The sequence below is a fragment of the Asparagus officinalis genome, chromosome 3, assembly GCF_001876935.1.
Source record: "Asparagus officinalis chromosome 3, Aspof.V1, whole genome shotgun sequence".
Classification (NCBI taxonomy): Eukaryota; Viridiplantae; Streptophyta; class Magnoliopsida; order Asparagales; family Asparagaceae; genus Asparagus; species Asparagus officinalis.
The window spans coordinates 104,462,066-104,487,234 of NC_033796.1; the positions used below are offsets into that span (position 1 = coordinate 104,462,066).

The 25,169-nt window shown below is 37.2% G+C and overlaps 2 protein-coding genes across 2 annotated transcripts; both read right to left on the reverse strand.

Moving 5' to 3' along the window:
- Positions 5,940 to 8,674, reverse strand: LOC109832427 (MRN complex-interacting protein). The gene is made up of 4 exons (XM_020399793.1): positions 8,547 to 8,674; positions 8,169 to 8,469; positions 6,749 to 6,910; positions 5,940 to 6,680 (listed from the first exon to the last, which is right to left on the reverse strand). Exons 1-4 carry the CDS (start codon positions 8,595 to 8,597, stop codon positions 6,484 to 6,486), a joined length of 711 nt encoding a protein of 236 aa, XP_020255382.1. The 5' UTR covers positions 8,598 to 8,674; the 3' UTR covers positions 5,940 to 6,483.
- On the reverse strand, positions 11,420 to 21,547 carry LOC109835638 (cytokinin riboside 5'-monophosphate phosphoribohydrolase LOG7-like). The gene is made up of 7 exons (XM_020403613.1): positions 21,306 to 21,547; positions 20,768 to 20,865; positions 19,525 to 19,555; positions 18,604 to 18,703; positions 18,445 to 18,515; positions 13,292 to 13,435; positions 11,420 to 11,732 (listed from the first exon to the last, which is right to left on the reverse strand). Exons 1-7 carry the CDS (start codon positions 21,450 to 21,452, stop codon positions 11,649 to 11,651), a joined length of 675 nt encoding a protein of 224 aa, XP_020259202.1. The 5' UTR covers positions 21,453 to 21,547; the 3' UTR covers positions 11,420 to 11,648.

The following is a 25,169-nucleotide window of genomic DNA, read 5'->3' on the forward strand; positions in this document are numbered from 1 at the left end:
TTGCTCACGCCCATGTTGGGGTCCCTGACATTAATTATTAATTTTAATTTATGTCAATTTTTTGCTGAAGTTGTCCTTCAAAATGTCTTTTATATTGTTTTTTGGTTTAATTTATGCGCTTTATCTGCAACACGAAACCTTAGGGGTTTTCGACAATTCCAAAAGCTGTTTGGGGTCTAGTGTGATTTTATAAGTTATTAGTGGTTTACGACAAAACACTGAAAGTTCTTAGGGTTTTAGTGTAAATTTTGAAAGTTATTAGGGGTTTACGGGAAAATGCTGAAAGCTCTTGGGGATTTAGTGTAATTTATGTTGGGACAAATCCGAGGCCTAATAGAGCAGGATCGCAGCAATAGTAGTGAAAATAGAGATAAAAAAGGACACACAGATTTACGTAGTTCAGTACAAAATTGCCCACGTCCACGGACAATGATAGAAGAATTTACTATGAGGAGAAAACTCTGGAGTTACAATCTCTCTTAACAAGGAGATAGTCTCTCTATTTTTTTCTCTCTCACTCTTCTATATGAGGAGTTGTTTCTGGGATGAGTTTTTCCTTAAGGATTTGGAGCCTATTTATAGTGTTTCGAAAAAATACTATGCATAATAAAGTATTAATATTACACCGTGCATCTTTTGAAATTTCCACACTCGGTGCCTAACCTAGTGCATTTTTCAAAAGTGGGGCCCACTCTTTTGCTTTTGGTCAAAAACGTGGGCTGCTGATTTCGGTGCCTGACAATCTCCCACTTGAAGATTTGATTGAGTATCAATCATATCTTCATACCATTCTTTCTATCTTGCCATCTTCATGTTACTTTACGGCTCTCTCAGACCATAAGAGGATCGACACCAAATAAATTTGTCAATACTGACTGCTTTTGTCAAAAAATATGCTAGGTTATCTTCGGTGTGAATTTTCTGCATATCCACTGTTCCTTCTTCCACTTTCTCACAAACGAAGTGGTACTGAACTCGAATGTGTTTGTTCTTTGAATGAAAGGCTGGATTTCTTGCTAAATGCAAAGCACTCTGACTGTCACAAAATAAAGATATATTCTTTTGTTCATAGCCGAGTTCTTCTAGCACCATCTTCAACCATATCGCTTCTTTACTGGCTTTTTTTTTTTTTAGCTTGTGTAGCTGCTACATATTCTGCTTCTGTTGTTGAAATAGCCACAACTGACTGTAGTTTTAAAACCCAGCTTACAGCCCCGCTAGCAAGTGCAAACACATAGCCTGTGGTGGATTTGCTATTATCACGATAACCTGCATAATCAGAATCAACATATCCCTTGATAATAAAATCAGATCCGCTATAACATAATACAACATTTGAGGTTCTTTGAATGTATCTTAGAACCCTCTTTACAGCATTCCAATACTCTTTACCAGGATTCGCCATGTATCGACTAATTACTCCCACTACTTGTGCAATGTCTGGTCTTATACAAATCATAGCGAACATTAAGCTTCCTACTGCTGATGCATACGGTACTCGAGACATCTCCATCCTCTCTTCTTCACTGCTAGGACTCATATTGAAGGATAACTTGAAATTAACAGGAAGTGAGGTAGAAATTGACTTACAATCTTGCATGTTAAAATACCGTAAGATTTTGTTCAAGTAATTCTTCTGAGAAAGCTAAATTTTCCTATTAATTCTGTCTCGGTAAATTTGCATCCCTAGAATCTTGTTTGCAGATCCTAAATCCTTCATTTCAAATTTCCTAGCCAACTGAGCCTTTAATTCTTTAATACGATCTTTATTGGGGTCTACAATTAACATATCGTCAACATACAACAATAAGATAATAAAGTTATTTTTACCAAACCTCTTGAAATATGCATAATGGTCTGAATTAAGCCTGTTGTATCTAAAACTCATGATGAATGAATCAAATCTCTTATACCAACACCTCGGCGCCTGCTTTAGACCGTACAGAGATTTGTTCAATCTGCAAACCAAGTTCTCTTTTCCATTCTCTTCAAAACCTTATGGTTGGAGCATGTAAATTTCTTCTTCAAGATCTCTATGAAGAAATGATATTTTCACATCTAGCTGCTCTAAATGTAAGTCAAATATAGCGCTCATAGCCAGGACTATTCGAACTGTTGTAAGTCGAACTACAGGAGAAAATATTTCATTAAAGTCAATACCTTCTTTCTGAGCATATCCTTTTACCACCAATCTAGCACGATATCACTCCACTTGATCATCACCATTTCACTTGATCTTGTACACCTATTTATTTTGAATGGTCTTTCTTCCTTGTGGTAGTGACACAAGTACCCAAATCTTGTTCTTATGGAGAGATTTAATTTCTTTCTGCATTGCTGTCATCCACAAAGATGCATCTGTGCCATTTATAGCTTCATGAAAAGTTAATGGCTCTCCATCCTTCGTTAAAAGACGGTATGCAACATTACTCTCCGTAATATACTCCGAGTGCCAAGTTGGTGGTCTTCTCTCACGAGTTGACCTTCGAATTTTTGGAGCCTCGAACTCGATCGGTTCTTGTACATCATGCTCCGGTGTTGCTTCAAAAGAATTCAGATTATCTTCTACCTGAACAGCTACAGTCTCTGAGTCCTTCCACGAATTGCTTTCTTTCTCTTTATTTTGTAGTTGGTTCTCTACAAAGATAACATCTCTGCTGATGATAACATTATAGACAGTGGGATCCCACAAGCGATACCCCTTTACTCCATCAGCATATCCTAAGAGTAAGCATTTTCTGAATTTTGAATCCAACTTTGTAATTTCTTGGGCATTGTACATTACGTACACTGGATTTTCAAATATATGAAGGTTAGAATAATCAGCTGGCTTGTCAGTTCACATCTCCATCGGCGTCTTCAACTGTATTGCGATTGATGGAGATTGATTCACCACTTAACATGCGGTTTTTACTGCTTTCGCCCAAAAGACTTTATCCATATTTGTAGTTGCCAACATAGCTCTTGTTCTTTCCAACAGAGTTCTGTTCATCCGCTCCGTCACTCCATTTTGTTGAGGAGTATAAGTCGTACTGAATTATCTTTTGATGCCTTTATGCTTGCAGAATGCTAGAAATTCACTGTCTGTGTATTCTCCTTCATTATCTGACCTCAAGCACTTGATCTTCTTCTCAGATTCAAGCTCGAACCGCGCTTTCTAGGTTTTAAAGACTGAGAACACATCCGCCTTCTTCTTGATAGGATACACCCAATATCTCCTGGAGTAATCATCAATAAAGGACATAAAATATTTCGTTCCTCTCAAGGATGTAACCGGTGCTTGCCATACATCAGAATGAACCAGTTCCAGAATAGCCTTGCTTCTAGAACTCGATGTGTTGAATTTCAATCGATGCTGCTTACTAGTAACACAATGCTCGCAGAATGAAAGAGCTACCGAATTAAGTTCAGGAAGCAGCTTCTGATCAGAGAGAATCTTCAAGCCTCGTTCTGATATGTGGCCTAGTTTGCGATGTCACATCATGGTTTGTTCTTCTTCACGGCTAGTTGATGTCACACAGGAATCAGCTTCCTGCAGGGTTTTTCCCGTGAGCATGTATAGATTTACAGCTATCTTCTCTCCTTTTATAACAACAAACGCTCCTCTAACAATCTTCATGATCCCGTTTGCTATATTGGTCTTACACCCGAGCTCATCTAATTTTCCTAAAGACAATAGATTCTTCTTCAGGCCCTTCACATGCCGCACATCTTGAATAGTGCGTATTGTACCATCAAACATTTTGATTTTGATAGTGCCAATACCAGAAATTTTTGAGGTATGATCATTTCTCGTGAATACAGATCCTCCTAAGATAAGTTCATATTTGTGAAACCATTCTCTCCGGGAGGTCATGTGCCAGGAGGCTGCTGAATCCAAAAGCTAGACATCAGCAAACCTTTTTCTGCCTTCATCAACAGTGGTTGCTCCACTGTATAAAATTTCACCATCGTTTGATGTGCTGACAACACATCCTTGAGATGTTAATGGCTCTGAAGACTTTTTATCTCCATTCTTCTTATTATACCAACACTCCGATTTGACGTGTCCCTTTTTACCACAGTTGTAGTATTTGATATTCTTCTTACTTCGTGATTTTGATCTACCATGGGTATGACTCCCACTGGAGCCACGTTCTGTTGATCTTCCTCTCGTCATTAATAAGGCCTCTGCTTGTTGCGAACTTACATGTTTGTCTTCCTTGTTCTTTCCGATTATCTTCCTCTAGAACAGCGGCTGCAACGTCGTCGAAAACTAGATAGTCTGTAAGAACGTTGTTTGTCAGGTTGATGATGAGTTGATCATACAAGTCAGGTAGACTCTGAAGTAGAAGTTCTGCACGTTCATTAGAACCAACTGTATACCCTAACGTTGTGAGTTGGAAGAACAATGTGTTTAGGGTGTTGATGTGGTCGGTCATCGATGTAGATTCTGCCATCCTAAGAGTGTAAAGTCTCTTTTTTAAGAAAATTTTATTGTGCATGGATTTCGCCTCGTATAGCTTTGTTAGAGTATCCCAGATCTCATTTGTTGTCTTCTTCTTCTCTATGCTTAACAGCACCCCGTCTACTAATGTCAGATGGAGATTTGCAATAGCATTTTCGTCCATCTCGTTCCACTTTTTATCATTTGTGATGTCGTCCGGTCTTGCACCAATGACCGTCAGACAATTATTTTTTCTCAAAATAGCATTTATCTTCAACTTTCACAGTGACAAATTACTCCCGTCGAATTTCTCGATCTTGAACTTTTCCGCCATTGCTTCTACCATGACTTCTTACTATCTCACGTAAATAGTAATTGTATTTATGAACAGTAACTGTATCCGTGAATAGTACCATACTTGTGAATAGTATCGTATTTATGAACAATACTGTACTCGTGAACAGTGCTCGTCACCTTCAAAGGGTAAATGATAACCTAAATTATTTTCTGATGTGAAGGATCTACCTTTGGTGGCAGTCACAGAACTTACGATAAGTAGATATATACAAGCACCCTAAGTTAGCTCTGATACCACTTGTTGGGACAAACCTGGGGCCCAATAGAGCAGGATCGCAACAATAGTAGTGAAAATAGAGATAAAAAAGATGGACACACAGATATACGTGGTTCGGTGTAAAATTGTCTATGTCCATGGGCAATGATAGAAGAATTCACTATAAGGAGAAAACTCTGGAGTTACAATCTCTCTTAACAAGGAGATACTCCCTCTATTTTTTTCTCTCTCACTCTTCTATATGAAGAGTTGTTTTTGGGAGGAGTTTTTCCTTAAGAATTTGAAGCCTATTTATAGTGTTTAGAAAAAACACTATGCTTAATAAAATATTAATATTACATTGTGTATCTTTTAAAATTTCCAAACTCGGTGCCTAACCCAGTACATTTTTCAAAAGTGGGGCCCACTCTTTTGCTTTTGGTCAAAAACGTGGGCTGCTGATTTCAGTGCCAGACAATTTAGCCATTACTCAAATACTACACACGCGAAAGAAAGAATTTTAGGTAACTCAATGAACATGAATGCATACCCAATTCCCAAATTTGTATAGCACTGTGACCTAAATCACGGTCAAAAATAAAACTGGTATGTGTACTTAGACTTTTAGCATAATATTAGCATGACGTCCCCAATTCCAATTTGCGAATGGATAGACCATTAATAGAAATGAACTCTGAGACCGATATCCAGTAGCTATAGTACAAACTCAATCGAACTTCACATCATTGAAAGGGATTAAGTCTGAACCAATAGTAAGCTGTACCTTTGTTTATTATGTTTCACGGCAAGTAAATATAATGCTCGTCATTTGATTTGTATACTATACATATGCCCTAGGTATGTCTTAGCTTCAGAGCATTTTGTGACATTGCCACAGAGGAAGCCTCTATCCATGTCTCACTCTTCACGTATCACTCTTCCAATGAAATATATTTAAACTACGATTACAAGATTCGTAACCTTGTAGAATAAGCTTCAAAGCTTGTCGCCTTTATCCTCTTTCATTATATTCTTCAATCAAATTTTCCCTTTTGCAAGATCAACAAATCCATTATCATTTAAAAGTGCAATAGAACTAGCAGATGTTATCAACAGAGAACATAAATCATAGGGAGATATATACGAGACCTGTAATTCTGTGAACAAATCTTTATGAAGAGTATCACAGAAAATAATGTGTGACGGTATATTTCAATTATATTTCATTTTATATTTTACAAGGTAATTTGGTATCTCAACCCTTAAGTAAAGCAATACTGGTGAGCATATGACCCTTGTAGCTGTTGTTATCTTCACTAGACCTAAGTGATAGCCTAAGTCTGAAAATTAACGATATCTTTTCTACAGTTATAATGAGCTTGGAGTATAAATTAAGTCACATTGCAACAAAATAATCACTTTGCATATAGAATGCTTTACCCCTTTGGTACTGTGGCATATTACAAGCTCAAGCCGAAAAAAGAAGAAAAAGCAGGCTTTACCTTCAAATGAAGTCAGGATGGACCTCCTCTTCAACAATGAAGTCATTAAACATGTTCTCTTTCACATCCAATAGCTCACTGTCATTGCGATCAAACTTTGAACCGACCCCTTTTCCTTCTTCTTCTTCTAAATAGTTGCTCCATTTTGATGATCCTCTCTCTATGGCAGCCCTCTGGCACTTCGCAGATCCATTGTTCCCTGCAACAAATAAATTGGATCGATGATTATGTGGAGAAACTGAAAGTTAGTGATTTGAAGAAAAATACCTTGAAGGGATTCATTGTGCCTCTTCTTTGAAAAAATTGGCTTCAAATTTCTATTTCCATCGACAGGCTGATTCTGATGCAACTTTGAGGGGCGTTTTGGGAAGATTCGTCTGAACTTTTCCTGTGGCAATTCCGTCGTGACCACCAACCCAGAACACTCCCCTGCAACATATTTCCATGAGGGCATCTTGGAATCAAATGAATATCCAGAAGTATGCATATCCCCGATACTGCAAAAATAGCTTATTGAAAACATACATTTTGATGGCGGCAATTTGGGAATCAAGGAAGTGAACTGTTTAGTGTTTTTGTAAAATTATAATAAATTGTTTTTAGCAAAAAAATAATCATAAAATTTCAAATTAGCAGAAAAACTAATACATGCTATAAGAAAACTACACTGAATTAAATAACATGAATGTCTATTTATATTTTACTGAATATTATAAATTTTCAGACAAATCATCAAACCCTAGGAAATCTACGAATAACTATTATGTATTTTTGTTTAGTACACAAACATTTTCTGTTGATTTGAAACTTTATGATATTTCCCTGCTGATTTGAAACTTTATGATATTTTCCTCTTAACAAAACAAGTTTGTACTGTTTTATACAAAATTCAGAATATTGCACCATAGTGTTGATATAAGAAACAGACCACAGCAGGATATTGAGATCTTAGTAGCCAGAAAACAAGTTTTTTGGTAGAAAAACTATTAATTTACCTTTAATTCACTAAAAATTGACAAAAGCTTATCTTTATTATTTAAGCTTTTCTTTTACCTATATTCCCAACAAATCTATCCTATTGTAGATTTACTTTCAAAACCTGCATATTTATAAAATTTACCTCATATTCACCCGAATCGAACTTTTCAAACAGTGTTGATAGGTGGGACATTTCAAACTCAACATAAAAAAAATGTAGGAGTCAATTAGTAAATATTCACAAATTTAAGTGTAAATCTGCAAATAACATAGTTTAAAGTATATATAGATTAAAAAAGAGTTTTTCCTAGAAACCATTTTTAAGGTAACTATATGAAAACCATCTTTTATTACAATTTATACATAAACCACCTTTAAAGTTGGTTTTCGTTAAAATCAACCGGCTCGTAGTCAAAATTTTCACAAAAAACGCAAAACTACCCTTAAAAACTCATATTCAAGGCACATGACTGTTTCTTTCAGTGTCTAGGTCTTGTTAGAATACAACTCAGGTACATTGAACTTGAATTTTTCAATCTTATTTTTGATTTTTTGGTGAAAGTTTGTGATTGATTGTAACAAAAACAACTTTAAAGATGGTTTATGCGTAAAATAAAAATAAAAGGTGGTTTCTATATGATTACCCTACTTTTAAGGTGATTTCTAGGGGAAAAAACAAGCAATTTAACATCAAAAGGACAAAGCTCACCTCCCTCTTCCTTCTCCTCCTCTTCTCTCTCTTCAACATCCAAATACTCACTCCAATCCCTCCTCTTCTTCTCCCCTCCTCCCTCCAATCTCTCCGATATCTCCGGTCGCAGCGGCGACATCCACCCCGATCCCTCTGATCCCCCCCCCCCCCCCGCCGCCGATCTCGAGGAATTGAACCCCTGAACGAATCCCCTAACATCCTTGGCCTTGTACCCTCGAGCGTGGATTTGCCGAACCGATTGCTTCTCGCCGCAGATCACGCACACCCATTTGTTGCTGCTCTTCTTCTGCTGCTTAACCTGATCCGCAGGAACAGTAGAACGGTGAGGAGAGGGTTTTTTAGGGTTAGGGTTTGGATTTGGGGGCAGCTTTTTACCTGCATCGTTGAGCAGTTGAAGCATTGTACTGCGATGAAGAGGATCGACATTTTGCCGCTATTTTCAATTTTTTTGGGGTTTTTTGTCGATTTTTTTAAAGAAATTTGGGAGGGGTTTTTTTTTTTTAAAGCGGAGGGTTGGTTTCGAAAATTGAAACGCCATTTTGGTGGAATATTATATATTTATTTGCCCGCGCTTTTGCTAGGAGAAGCTTGGGCCGGTCCTATTCGTTTGGGATGTTACATGGGCTGAAGTTACTAGCTGGGAAAGGCCTACTAAGGGGCTGTTCGTTTCGAAAAATAAACTAGGAAATCAAAGAATAGGAAATCAAAGAATAGAATTTCTTGTATTATGATTGTTTGGTTGGTTAAAAAAAGAAGAAAATTAAAGAATAGGAGATGAGATGAGATGAGTTGTCACCATATTATTGGATGATGTGAGTGATTTTTTAAGAAAACTTGTTTTGAGGTTGTTTGGTTGGTTAAAAAAAATAAGGAAATATATTATAAGAAACTTATTTCCTATAATGATTTCTTTCTTGTGTTTGGTTCATTCTTAAAAATAAAAAAATAGATGAGATGAGATGAGTTGTTTGTATATTATTGGATGATGTGACCCACACTTAAGGAAATCAATTTCCTTTTTTTTTGAGGAAATGGGTGGAAATAAAATGTTAATGAGATGAGATGAGTTGTCACCATAGTATTGGATGATGTGGGTGATTTTTAAATATGAGATGAGATGAGTTGGATGATGTGACCCATTTCTTGTGTTTGGTTTATTTTTAAAAGTAAGAAAAGATATGAGATGTGATGAGTTGGTGGATAAAAATAATATTTTATTGATAAAAGTGTATGGATTTCTTTTTATTGGGATGAGTTTTAGGGATGAAAATAGATTATAATAATATTTTAATACAAAAAGTACATGGAAATCCTTTTCTTGGTTTTTAGGAAACCAACCAAACAGCCCCTAAATAGACTTTTTTTTGGGCGCGTATATATTCTGTATATATAGAATATGATCCTAACGAACAACCTTACATTGAATCTAAAGATGCACCTCACGATGCATGGATTAGGCTATTTCAATGGACGATCCGCTCCATTTATTATGATCTAAATATCTTAGAAATTTTATAAAATAAAAATCATAATTTTTAAATACTTCTAACACATTTTTTCATTGTCTTTTTAAGTGTACTGTCATAAAATCATTAATTTTACAATCACTTGATGCATGAGTAACTACAATCCAACATGACTAGTTTTTTGTTTATACACCATCCAAAAGATATAGATCAAAATGAATGGAGTGGATTAAGTAATGTGATTGTTGCATATATTGTAATTTTCAAGATGCATCCTTAGATTCAATCTAAGATGGCTCCTTAGAATCATATTTCCTGACATATTTACATATATACCATCTAAAATAATAGGTATTTTTAGAATTAACCTCTAAAATCATCATAATTGCTACATATACCCCCATATGGGAGTCATCTCCCACTCTTAGTCCATCCTAACTTTTTTTCTTCTCTCCTATTTCATCTTTAACCTTTTAAACCGGGTACTAAACAATGCTCTAATAATAGTAAAATTTAAAATTTTTAATTAAGGACCTAAAATAAAGAGTAATTTGGTATTTTGTTTTGGAAAAATGTTTGTTTTTTCATCAAAATATCTCAATTATATCCCTCGTAAAGTTATGATGAATGGTGAAATTGAAAGACCACCTAGACCTAGAGGGTAAAACGCAACTAGAATGATTTCTTGGGTGAGTTAAGAATATCTATAATGTGGAGGATATATATATGAAAAATATATATATATATTTATATGAAGCTTTGACAACAATACCATATTACGTACATATATGCATCATTTTCAGTGTGAACAATCCTCAGCAAACAAAGGAACAGAAGAACCCCCAACCACTCTAATCACCCTGGTCTAAACAAATTCTCCACCTGTTACTTTACTTAACTTTGATTCCGGCGAAATAATAATAATAATAGTAATAGTAGTAATAATAATGTGTATGAAAATGAAAACGAGCTTAATTATATTAAGTCCTCAAACCAAGCTATTGACCTTTTTCTCAGATTAAGGAGTTAAAATATTCAATCTAAGGTTGTAACCATATAATGAAGAATAATGAAGACATCATTGTCTCGTGTTGTATCGTTGGGGCATTAGGCAGAGACAAGGTGAGTAAAAATTTTATCAGGACATGCCGCATAGAAAAGAGTTCATAGATTTTAAGCGTCAATTCTTTCTATGATTCAGAGCTCGCATGCAGATGCTCTGATAAGATTTGTATTCCACTACAGAGTAAGGCAAATGTGGGAGAAAGACGAATGTGGCGTCAAAAATTGGTGAAAGGATATTCTCGTTTTTGTGGTACGTCAATTCTTTTTATGATTTAGAGCTTGCATACAGATGTTCGGGTAAGATTTGTACTCAACTAAGGAGTAAAACAAATGTGACGTCAAACATTGGTGTAGGGATATTCTCATTCTTGTCAAACACTCAAAAGAATGCATCAGTTTGAAACAAGACATGTCAATTGAGGAATAGGAGATGGAATATGAGATTCAAGTAGAATTGAGGCAGGGAGGTAGCTAACCAAAAAAAAAAGTATTAAATAAACCATTACTATCATAAAGCACAATCAACAATTAGTAGACAACAGAAAGCAACATCAAAGCTCAACAAAGTCAGAGACAGAATGTTAACAATGACAACTTAAACCTGTACTTAAATTAGATGGGGCTCAGATAATTCAACTAAAGAGGAGTTAAATATTGCATAATTTTGACTTTTAAAGCATTTTGATTGCATAACGCACAACCACCCTACCCCACGAAAAAGCTACACCTGCTTATATTTATGTTAAATATATCACAGTTCAGAAAATCAACATAACATGTATATCAAAACCCCGAAAAAAGTTGTATCCTCTTTCCCGTGACAAGGTATAAACTGTAAATTATGTCATTTGTTAGCACCAAAAGTAACAGGAGCCTCCTGATCAGAGTTCTAAGATGCGGATGCAATTCCTGATTTTAAGATGCAGATGCAATTCCTGGTTCAACTTCAGGTACAAGCTTGACACTTGACAGTCTCTACAACATCCCAGCTCAGTCGCGACACGAACTCATCAGGCTTTGGCGCGTACTCCTGCAAAATACGCAAAATTAAGAGCATCGGTGAAGAAATTTTACGCGATGATTGATTGCATAATTACTTGATATAGCTACATATCAGTGCATGGTGATAATAGAAAAAGATAAATGCACAAATTTCTTTCGCCAAAACCAGGGGTAGAGCCAGAAGTTGTCTTTGTGGTGTGTGTGGGGGGGGGGGGGGGCGGCTAAGAAGGACAATAATCTATTACATTATATTCACTCTTATTTATTTCATATAAAGTGCACTAAATTCAAACCAAATTTGTATGTTTTTTCATTCAAAGATATTCATAATAAAATGCATATACTAAAGGTCATATGACAATATGAAACAATGTAAGAACGAGAAATAGATAAAAGACCTATCAAAAAAGATGCACCCTACGACTAATTTAGAAACAATTGAGCGACATTTAACAGCATCAACTTCCTCTGTGATCATGTCAGTGGTAAAAATTCTATGCAAGTTCCTTTTCAGTGTAAACAACCAGGTTGTCTGCAAGAAATCTTTCAGTCATCTTGTTGCGAGTAGTTTTCAGTGTAAACAACCAGGTTGTCTGCAAGAAATCTTTCAGTCATCTTGTTGCGAGTAGTAGCAGTAGACACATCAAGTGTTAAACAAGATGAGCCAATCTATCAATTAAATTGTAGACTTGTTTTCTTTCATGTAATTGATTGATAGTCCCGGCACATTGTATTTTTTTTTTTTGGGTATTCCAAAACTAAAACCTACTAAAAATCTCACACGCTGGTTAATGAATATACCTACAAATTTTCTATTCCATTATAATATATAGTGGGGCCTACGTGCTCTTACTTCTTCCTTTCCTAAATCCTAACGTATTCTGTTTTATTCCTATTAGCATGTGAAGTGGGGTTTTCATCCTTTTCTAATCTCGTTTATCACGGTCATCGGCTAGCTATTTTATTCATACATATGGTACGCAATAGGTTAAAAACTTCATTCAAAACTTTTTTTTTTTTTGCGGGGGGGGGGGGGGGGTGCCAAAGCCCCTGATTTATTGGAATTGTCATAACCGACATTAATGTAAAGGGTGAAAGGTCTAACTACCTTTATTAATATCTACCAAGCCTAACAAGTCACCTGTGACACAAGTGACAGCTTAATTTGTCGGTAGACATGGTATTTAGTATAAGAAGTTGAGGAGGTTTTCACTAATTTATAACGTTAATTTAGATGTGGGTTTGTGTAAAAATCCTATAGTTCAGAGGGATTATGAAATTTACCCAGGATTTTATTAGAACAGATAGCATATCGCAAGCGAAAGAAGTTCGCTTACTCTCAACTAGAAACGCTATCTAATTGTATTCTATTTGATCCAGTCAAGTGTAAAAGACTTACAAACTAACTACATTGTGATCATTGTATTTATTCATGGAAAAAGTACGCCAGATATTATGCAAACTGTTCAAAATTGAATTTTAGTTTTAACAATTTGTAAATGAAGGAATTTTTTCCATGAATAAAATGTTGACCCGCAATGTTATGTTAAGTTGGACGTATACGAGTTCTATTTTGATATTATTTACCTCCAACTTCATGACCAATTCCTTAGCCGACGGCGCAGACACTATGATGCTTCTTGCATTGCTTGATATAAACCCTTCGCCAACAGCCAAATCAATGAAGGACAGCAGTGAATCATAAAACCCATCAACATTCAAAAGCCCCACCTGCCATAATACATATACATGTTAGAATATATGTTAATATATTTTGTATTAGGCAATTATATTAGTAATCTTGTATATTTGTTAGGAGTATATTTAGTTCCCATAATTGTAGCCTAAGATTACGTAATTGTAGCCTAAGATTAGTCTTGTACTATGTGTATATAAGCCTAATCAAGTGAATGGAATAATCAAGGAATTAACTTCTTTCATGGTATCAGAGCCCTAGGGCACGATTCTCTCCTCTCCTTCCTCTTCCGCGGTGCCCTAGGTCATCTCCATCTCCATCTCAGAATTCTCATTCATGTCTTCCTCCATGGCTGACTCTAAAAACTCCTTTCACCCGGCCCTTGCTGTGTCAAACATCAAGAACCATATCTCTATTACTCTTGAGATGGAAAACGTCCAGTATTCGACATGGGCGGAACTTTTCAAAATCACCGCTCGTTCTCACCGTGTAATCCACCATATCATCACGCCGGAGAAAGGGACCGTTAAGGCTCCGGAGACTGATGCTGAGAAGGAGTTGTGGTCAACTCTTGATGCTACAGTTCTCTCTTGGATATATGCTACAATATCCAATGATCTTTTGCACACCATTATTGAACCCGATGCGACGGCAATGGAGGCATGGAACCGTCTACGTAACATCTTCCAGGATAACAAAAACTCAAGGGCGGTGGCTCTTGAGCAGGAGTTCTCAACCACAAAAATGGAGGATTTCCCGAATGCCTCTGCGTATTGTCAGCGCCTCAAGGTATTAGCCGATCAATTGAAGAATGTTGGGGCTCCTGTATCAAACAACCGTCTCGTCCTTCAAATGGTTGCAGGTCTCACTGAAGCATACAAGAATATTGGTACGTTACTTCGTCAAAGTAATCCTCTTCCCCCTTTTTATGAAGCACGTTCTAGTCTCTGTCTCGAAGAAAAGGGATTAGCAAATTCGATCTCCACCGCCTCTGCCATGGTTGCTGCTAGGGAAGTAGACGATGCTTCCGATAATTATTCCCATCATAATAATCATAATCGTAATAATGGTGGAAAGAAAGGGAATAATAAAAACTACGGCAACAAAAACCGCGGAGGTGGCCGCGGTGGTGGTGGCGGCAAAGGTGGAAGCAACCGCTCAGGGGGTGGCGGCGGTGGTGGACAGCAGCACTCCGGCCAGCAGGTCCCGCAGTGGTTCCAGGCAGTTGGGCAGCAACAACCTTGGTCTTGGCCGTTCATGCCTTGGGCTATTCCTCCATGTCCCTATCCTACTTCTTCTTGGGCCAGGCCCAATGCACCAAGGCATGCTGGAATTTTAGGATCACGCCCACAACAGCAGCAAGTTTACTCTGCAGCAGTTCAACCAACGCCCACGGATATCGAGGCAGCAATGCACACCCTCGGTCTCACTCCTCCGGATCCGAATTGGTACATGGACACCGGTGCCACTTCCCACATGACTTCCGGGCAAGGTAATCTCACGTCTTACTTTAATTTGAGCAAAAATCGTGGTATAATTGTTGGTAATGGTCATACAATTCCAATTCATGGTTATGGTCACACGAACTTGTCTCCCCCGAACCCTCCCCTATCCTTGAAAAATGTTCTTCATGCTCCTCAAATTATTAAAAACTTAGTTTCAGTGCGGAAATTTACAACTGATAACTCGGTTTCTGTTGAATTTGATCCTTTTGGGTTTTCTGTGAAGGACTTTCAGACGGGGATGCTTCGAATGAGATGTGAGAGCCGGGGTGAGCTTTATCCCATCACCACCACCTCAAATCAAGCCACTTCCCCATCTACTTTTGCGGCTTTATCACCATCATTATGGCATGAACGTTTGGGTCACCCGGGAGCACCTGTTTTTAACTCCCTTAGGCTAAATAAATTTATTGAGTGCAATCAAACTCGTAATTCCCATGTTTGTCACTCTTGTCCTCTTGGAAAACTTGTTAAGTTGCCGTTTGTTTCTTCAAATTCATGCACTATTATGCCATTTGATATTATCCATAGTGATCTTTGGACATCTCCTGTTTTGAGCTCTTCGGGCCACAAATATTATATGTTATTGGTGGATGATTTCTCTAATTATTTGTGGACATTTCCTTTGTCGAAAAAATCACAAGTTTTTTCCACTTTTCTAGCCTATAGAGCTTTCATCCGTACCCAATTTGAACGGGAAATAAAGAACATTCAATGTGATAATGGTAGAGAATTTGATAATGGGCCTTTTTGGGAGTTTTGCAAGGTTAATGGTTTATCTTTTCGCTTATCTTGTCCTCATACTTCGTCACAAAATGGAAAAGCCGAAAGAAAAATCCGAACCATTAACAACATCACTCGTACTTTATTAGCTCATGCATCTTTACCTCCTTCGTTTTGGCATCATGCATTGCAAATGGCAACATACCTTCTCAACATTCTTCCAAGTAAACAATTAGCCTATCAATCCCCCCTCCAACTTCTATATCGAAAAGACCCTTCGTATTCACATTTACGAGTTTTTGGTTGTTTATGCTATCCCTTAATTCCTTCCACTACCATAAACAAACTTCAACCTCGTTCCACTCCTTGTGTCTTTTTGGGTTATCCATCTAATCATCGTGGTTACAAATGTTATGATTTATCCTCTCAAAAAATCATCATATGTCGCCATGTATTTTTTGACGAAGCCCAATTCCCGTTTGCTAAAATCCACACTCCACAATCTCATACCTATGATTTCTTGGATGATGGGTTGTCTCCATATGTCATTCACCATTGGGCTTCTCAATATGGCCCAAACACTAAGCCCCTTGCTGCCCCTAATCAGCTCAGTCAGCTCCCCCTTGCTCCTGAGCCCAATTCACCAGGCCCATCATCCCCCTTGCTTGACCAACCTGGCAGCTCTACTGGGCAGCCCACTTCGCCAGGCCCAGCGAGTGGCAGCAGTCCACCGCCAGCTCTTTCCTCTCAGGCCAGTCCTATTCCAGCTCAAAGACCGATTACCCGCAGCCAACGAGGGATCTTTAAACCCAAGAAACAATTTAATCTCAACATAACTGTGAGTAAATCCCCGTTGCCTCGTAACCCCGTGTCGGCCCTTCGTGACCCGAATTGGAAAATGGCTATGAATGATGAATTTAATGCTCTTATTAAAAATAAGACGTGGGAGTTGGTGCCCCGTCCACTTGATGTTAATGTGATTCGTTCAATGTGGATTTTTAGTCATAAAGAAAAATCTGATGGCACTTTTGAGCGGCATAAAGCCCGTCTTGTAGGTGATGGAAAAACTCAACAGGTGGGTGTAGATTGTGGTGACACCTTTAGCCCGGTGGTCAAACCGGCGACGATTCGCACTGTTCTCAGTTTGGCCCTCTCAAAAGCATGGCCCATTCACCAACTTGATGTGAAAAATGCTTTCTTACATGGAGAACTCAAAGAAACTGTGTATATGCATCAACCCGTTGGATATCGGGATCCAGATCGTCCTAATCATGTATGCTTGTTGAAGAAATCTTTGTACGGGCTCAAACAAGCCCCTCGGGCTTGGTACAAGAGATTTACTGACTATGTTTCTTCTCTTGGGTTTTCTCACAGTACTTCTGATCATTCACTCTTCATTTACCGTAAAGGTAATGCTACAGCATACATTCTTCTATATGTGGATGATATTATTTTGACAGCTTCCTCTGAGACTCTTCGCAAGTCTATCATATCTCTTCTTAGCTCAGAATTTGCTATGAAAGACTTAGGGCCATTGAGTTATTTCTTGGGCATCGCTGTAACTCGTCATGCAGGTGGTCTATTCTTATCTCAGAGGAAATATGCAGCAGAGATCATTGATCGGGCCGGCATGTCATCCTGTAAGCCTTCGCCTACTCCGGTTGACACCAAACCGAAGCTCAGTGCTAGTTCTAGCACACCATATGAGGATCCCTCTCATTATCGGAGCCTTGCAGGGGCTCTTCAGTATCTCACATTCACGAGACCCGATATTACTTATGCTGTGCAACAGGTGTGTTTATTCATGCATGACCCGAGGGAGGAACACATGCACGCTCTCAAGCGCATTGTGCGCTACATTCAGGGTACTCTTGATCATGGCTTACATCTATATCCATCTTCTACATCTACTCTCATTTCCTATACTGATGCGGATTGGGGTGGATGTCCGGATACCAGACGATCGACGTCTGGTTATTGTGTGTTTCTTGGTGATAACTTGATCTCTTGGTCCGCCAAACGGCAAGCTACCTTGTCACGTTCGAGTGCGGAAGCGGAATACCGGGGGGTTGCCAATGTGGTTAGCGAGTCTTGTTGGTTACGAAATCTTCTTTTGGAGCTTCATTGTCCTATTCGGAGAGCTACATTGGTGTATTGTGATAATGTTAGTGCGATATATTTATCTGGTAACCCTGTTCAGCATCAACGCACTAAACATATCGAGATGGATATTCACTTTGTCCGCGAAAAGGTTGCTCGGGGCGAAGTTCGTGTCTTACATGTTCCGTCTCGTTATCAGATTGCCGATATCTTTACGAAGGGCCTTCCTTTGGTCCTATTTGAAGATTTTCGGGACAGTCTCAGCGTACGACTACCTCCCGCTTCGACTGCGGGGGTGTGTTAGAATATATGTTAATATATTTTGTATTAGGCAATTATATTAGTAATCTTGTATATTTGTTAGGAGTATATTTAGTTCCCATAATTGTAGCCTAAGATTACGTAATTGTAGCCTAAGATTAGTCTTGTACTATGTGTATATAAGCCTAATCAAGTGAATGGAATAATCAAGGAATTAACTTCTTTCAATACATTTTTTTAAAGCTATACAATTAAAAAGGATGAAAGCAGCCTATTAAGCAAAAATTAGCATAACACCCGATTCAAACCTAACAAACGCATGCAGAGACATTTCAACCAGAGAAAAGTGAGGGCTCATTAGTTAACTAATTAGCTAGTGTACTGATAGTTTGACTTTAATTTGCCAAAAAAATTTAAAGGGCAATTTAAAATTGAGAGAACGATAGAGAAACAATTACCGGCTTACTGTGGATCCCGAGCTGAGCCCAAGTGATCACCTCAAGCAGTTCCTCAAGAGTCCCATATCCACCTAGAATCATATATATCAGAAAACAACGATGGGAACAGTAGCCACATATGTAATAAATAGGATGAAGGTGAAAGTAAATAAATTTTACCGGGCAAAGCGATGAAAGCATCAGCTTGGCGAGCCATCTCAGCTTTCCTCTCATGCATATTAGAAACAGCTCGAACTTCTCCACAAGTCTCCCCGGTAATCTAATAATCATAAGCACCAGAATTCTATTGAGATAATAATTTAAATGTAGCTATGTGGATGATTTATCGAAGGAACCCGCTAAGAGCACTAATAATTTTGGTTTTTATAGGATTTAGAGAATTTGGTTTTACCCTTTCAGCCTCAGAGAAAGAGAAAATTATTTTCTGACAAATAAACCTGAAAGTGCTAGAGTAAAAAAAAAAAAAAATTCACTCAGTGGGTCTTTTTGCAACAATAGACAGAGGGTCTATCTGCAATTGGGCGATAGTACAGGACTTATCCACAACTATACCTAGAACTTGAAACAAATGTGAAATTTCTGACATTTAGAAATATAATAGATTTTGCGTAACATGACCAGAAAATAAAATATGAACCTTGATTAAGTAAGGTCCTAACATGTGGCATCTACATATAAGAATCTTATGCAGATAATGTTGTAAAAGGCAAGACAAAATGTCTCCTAAGAATTAAAGAATCTTACATGAAGCTAGCCAGTTTGTTGAAGTTTTGACAAAAACTACATAGATTAAGTAACTTCTGGCGCAATTAATTAGCCAACTAAACTTAACAACCAACACAACTTCCAAAGTATCCCTCCCTACTGCGAAACTTTAATATGATGGGTAACAAAATGCAAACCAAGAGACAAAGAATATAACAAGACTTATCACATATCAGACAAAAAATTCAAAGTGTGTGCTTTGTTCCCTTGAATATGATGAGGTCTTAAAAGTCAAGTGCTTCATCTTCTAGAGAATTAAAAAGTTGAAGATTATTAATTAAACATAAATAATAGAATTTCTTGGTCTGAACTTACCTCCTTGGGCATCAGAGACCTCGGAATGACTCTGCAAGGAAGCAACAAACAATTACAAGAATGAAGAATTAGTCAATTCGTTGCATAATTGCAAGGTTGAAATTTAAGTAGAAAGAAATTAAAAATAACGGAGCTTAAGTTTACATGATTGATAAAAAAAGAGAAAGTTTGACCCCAAACATTATTTAGATTTACCAGAAGGTCAACATAAATTGACCTCCAAGCCAACATATCACAAAATTTAAAAGTAAAAAGAACTAATTATACCTAGAATTAAAATACTAAGCTAGTTTTTGAAAGAATACTTGATCGTTGAATCTCTCTCTCAAAGGGCCTTTCTACTCCTGTACATAATTTATAATGTGAAAACTACGACATTTTGAAAATTAGATACAACTAGATTAAAAAAAAGGTTAACCCCCCCCCCCCCCCCCAAGGCAACTTTGGAGCGTGTTGCGCGCATGACATAAACCGCGTGAACTTTGTTTATCTCACAATACCTTCCCTGAACTATGGTACTCACAAAATGCCCCCTAAACTTTACCTTATCTCACTTAGACCCCCTACCTGTAATTTGCAAATAACTAAAATTTCTTGAGAGAAACGAACTCAAAATTTTGGGAGGGAGTATGTTGCATGTAAATGACAAGCGACAAAGTTTGGTATTTTTTTCCCGCTCAAAGTCATTTTAGTTATTCGAAAATTACACGCAGGGGTAATGTGAGATAAGATAAAGTTTAGGGAAGGTTTTGTGAGACATCACATAGTTCAGGGGGATTATGTGCAACAACCCCCAAAATTCAGTGGAGTTTCGTGAAATTGACCCAAATAGGGGACCCAAGGCTTGAGACATGTGAGGTGTCATCGTCCGGTTGCATGATGCACTGTTTATATCATACACTGTTCATGAACAGTGCATCATGCAACCGGATGATGACACCTCACCTGTCTCATGTCATGGGTTCCCTATTTGGGTCTTTGAGGCATTAATGTAAAAAAAACATATACCAAGCCTGGAGCAAAACAACAGCAATAAATTCATCTAAACTACTAACTTAATGAAGGACCAAAAAAAGTGCAGTATTCAGCATGCTTTACATGCCAGTCCTAAAATCAAGAACCCATTTTCTACATTTACAGCATAATAATGAGAGAAAAAGTGACTGTAAACATTAATAATCACAATCATAGTTGTGAGAGGGGGAGAGAGAGAGAGAGAGAGAGAGAGAGAGAGAGAGAGGACCCCAAGACATGGCGGCCTCCATCATGAACAGCTTGAGAGACGAGGCCCATCAGTCCTATACTTCCACCTCCGTACACCAAATCAATGTTTCTCTCCACCTACAGTAAAAAAAACCAAAAATTTTAAATCCCATAAAACCAAAATTAATACGATTATTTGCGAAGTAAAAAAAAAAAAAACTCCTCTTTCGAGATGGGGGGTAAAAAAAAGAACCAAAATTAACCACAAAAATCAGTTTCCGCAGAGATCATGCAAGAAAGCTGCGCATCATCCAGGTGGACTACAGCTAGCAATCCAACAACATTACACCCATCTTCCTACCTCCATAACATTTTTCAATGGAAGTAAAAATCAGTGAAAACCCATTAAGCCCAATACTATCTCATCATCACAGAACAAAAAAGATTGAATTTTGCAAATCTAGAGAAAGACCACCGTGTTAAAAACCTCAACTGGGTCTCTCTAAAAATCCACAAGTAAGTTGGGAAAAAAAACCAATATCTAAAATTTTTTTTTTTTTTGTGCCTCCTCTCAATACCAGTTCATTGCCAAGCTCAATGGCAGCTTCTTGATATCTAGCTTTCTTCCCTGGACTGCTCCCACAAAAAACACAAACCCTCTTGAATTTTGAGCTCTTCGCCTCAATTAATTGATCCAACTCAATGTTTTTCTTCTCTTCCTCCATTTTGCTTCTTCTCCCTGCTCAAAGAAGAAGGACTTGAGAGTTTTGAGAGAACAAGGTGGGCTTTTATAGTAGTAGGCACAAAGGAGGGGACTATGGTTATCAGTGCATATCTATGTCAATAAATGAGTATTATATGAGCATTAGTTTCATTCACTTTATAAATGATCATTATATGGTGCGATTTTGTTTCTTTTTATGGAGATTTTGGGTGGGTCCTTTTCTAGTGATTTTATTGTGAGGCAGACCAGATGAATCGTTTTTTTAATCACATTTTGTATAATTTTTGAGAGAAATTTTCTTTTCCGAAAAATAGAAAGTTTGTGGGGGTTTTTGATGGATTTTTTAAAGACGGGTGTTGCTACAGGGACCCAAATAGAGGATCCAAGGCATGAGACATGTGAGGTGTCACCATCCGGTTGCATGATGTACTATTCATGAATAGTGTATCATGTAACCGGATGGTGACACCTCACATGTCTCATGCCTTGGGTCTCCTATTTGGGTCCTTAAGACATTAATGTTTTGTTATTTCAAATTTTACCGTCTAAATTGTCAAATTATTCACATTTCTGCCCCTCAAGCTAACTTACAAAGAATCATGAGTGGAATATTCTATTAAAGTAGTTTCGACGTTTTAAAGTTGTCTTATTTACCCTTCAGTATATATAAATGTAAAGGTGTAAATTAAATTCTTCAGTAATAGAATTGCCCCCATTTCTTTCTTTCTCAAATTCTTCGTTAAGGGTGTGTTTGGCAACCATGAAGTAAATGGAAAGTGTACCGATAGGGATGTCCATCCGACCCGACCCGACCCAGCCTGACCCGGAAAACCGGGTCTGGTCCGGGCAAAAAAATCGGAGCTCGGACCCGGTTGCCCCGGGCCGGGTCAGGGCGTGAGCGGGCCGGCCCGGTTTTTATAATTTTTTTAAATCTCTTTAAAACTCTAATTTTACATAAAAAAATTACACAAAATTTTAATAAAAAACAATAATATTATTAATCACTTGAAATTACATAAATTACAAATACAAAAAATTATAAAAAAAACAGATGATAAAAATAACTTCTTTATTAATAATCAGTAAATTATTTACAAGTATAAATTTATTTCGGAATCCGTCGCATCATAATAGATGAGTACATCCCAACTAGGTTGGCACCTACTCACCTATATCTCTATCATTTGCAACTATTTTCAAAATAATTCATTACAAAATTTAACTAAGAAATAAAAATTATAATTTGATGAATATTATTTAATCTTTATATCTGCTAGTCCCAATTCTTCAAATTTATCTTCAATTCCAGCTAGCCGATCGATGTCTTGCATTCTCTTCTCGTACCTCCACCAATCTTGTAAGCACATCACCGCCTGTACAATATACGGATCTAACGATGTCCCTATGGTCGTCGATCAAACGTCCTGCTGTGCTGAAGGCAGATTCCGAAGCTAACGTCGAAACTTGCACTGTTAGTAAATCACAAGCCATGATGGAAAATATAGGATATAAAACTGATCCATATACTCTCCACCATTGTAAAATATCTAAATTATTATTTTAACATTTAACTAAAGAAGCAGATAAATATTCATCTATTTCAAAAACCTCTAATGATGATCCAAATCCAGATCCACCAGTTAGTTTAGCTACCATTGCATAACTATCAAAATTTACACTTTTACCTCGACTTGAGCTCGAAGAAGTTGAAACTGTAGACTGTTGTGCAGCTACACCATGTTTAGCTGTATACTCATCATATAAGGTTTGAAAATAATTTCTAATAACATTATGGTGAGAAGTAACAGTAATGGTGGATCCATCATCTAAGTCTATAATCTGATTATTATACAATGATTGTAACAAATTTCGAAGGCCGATATCATTCAATTACGGATCAATAAGAACCCCCAAATCAAAAATATGAGGAATATGCCTAAAATACTTATTAAATTTGCTCTCCATTTGAAAAATTATAGCTCCAAAAGTATCATCTATACGATATTTAGCAAATTTTTTTGAATATTTAAAGTTTGTAAAGCAGCTAAAGTAATGGTCGGATAATAACATCCAGATAATAATATTGTAGCATCATAAAAAATTTGTAACATCTCTTTTAAATCACTTATAATTGTTCATTCCTCTTCAGTTATTCCATAGGTGATACCAGAGCTAGAACTAGAAGAATAATAAGCAATAAAATTATTTATAATTTCTTTATATTGCATTGCTACACTTAACATTGCATAGGTGGAATTCTACCTATGGTCAACATCTTTTGGAATTAGTCTAGGCTTTACTTTTTTTCTTTTACAGAATTGTTTCCATCTTCTAATTCTTTGTTCAGAAGTATTATGCATATAATTTACTAACCTAACCTTTTCTATCATGGGTTTAATTTCAGTAAATGTACTTTGAACAATTAAATTTAAAATATGACAGATGCATCTAATATGAAAAAGATCACCATGACATGACAATGACAGAGTTGTTTTGATAAAATCAACAACAATATTATTGTTACTTGCATTATCTAGTAAAAGAGAAAATATTCTTTCTAAAATTTCTAGTTTCATAAGTTCTTCAATTATTAATTTTACAACATTAATATCAGTATGTGACTCTTCAATTGCAATAAATGAAACAACTCTTTTAAACATTTGTTAATTTTTATCAATTCAGTGTACTTATGATGTGATGCATAATAACCAATTTGTGCTTTAGATGTCCAAATATTAGAAGTTAAAAAAATTTACAATTTAAACTTTGAAAATAAGAAATTATTTTTACTCGTTCCTCTTGATAGTGTTTTAAAATATCACGTTAACAAGTTTGATAATTTTTTTTAAATGTGGGGTAAAAACAATCTGTAAATAAATCTTCAAATTCATCATCTTCTACTAATCTAAAAGGAAGATTCTTAAGAATGATTAACCTGATAACGTATTTCCTGGCACGGGCTGCATCATAACTCCAACTTCCGAGACTACCAGAAATTGAGGATTGCGAGATCATAGATTGTCAGATATCACCTTGAGGCGTATGGCCTCTGTTGTGTTTATCTAAATGGAATTTGAGGTGGTTGGTGCCGCTCTTATGATGAGCTTGGAAAATCTTGCCACACGACGCATATTTAGCCTTTTGGGTGAGGATCCTACCGTGTTCATCCTTGGTGACGTCTATCTTCTCGTAAAAATTTCACACATCAGATCTAGGCCTTTTAGGAGCTCTTGGTGTAGAATCGTCACCACCGGGTCCGGGATTAACATCGGTAGGAGTAGACCCGATAGGAGGACTCATTTTAAAACCGAGAGATAGGTTTTGCCCTTCATAATCAGATCCGAAAGCCATTTGATTGAAGAATTAGAGAGTATATGAGATTAGAAGAGAGAAGTGGATGAGTTTTGGTGTGAGGAAAACAAATGAAACCCTCCTCTATTTATAGAGGCAGCTCCCTAGGCAAATGACCAAAATACCCTCACCATGTGATCGTTTTTGACTGTTTTTAGGGGCAAAATGGTCAAAATAGGCAATTTGGCCGTTATGATCGGGCCTGACCGGCCCGGCCACAACGGTCACAAACGTGACCATTTTGGCATAAACAGTCATAATTGTGACCATTTATGTCGGGCTGGGCTGGGCCAACCCGGCCCGGCCCGGCTTTTGCTCCGAGCCAATCCCGGGCCGGCGGGTCATTTAGACAGCCCTATGCACTGAG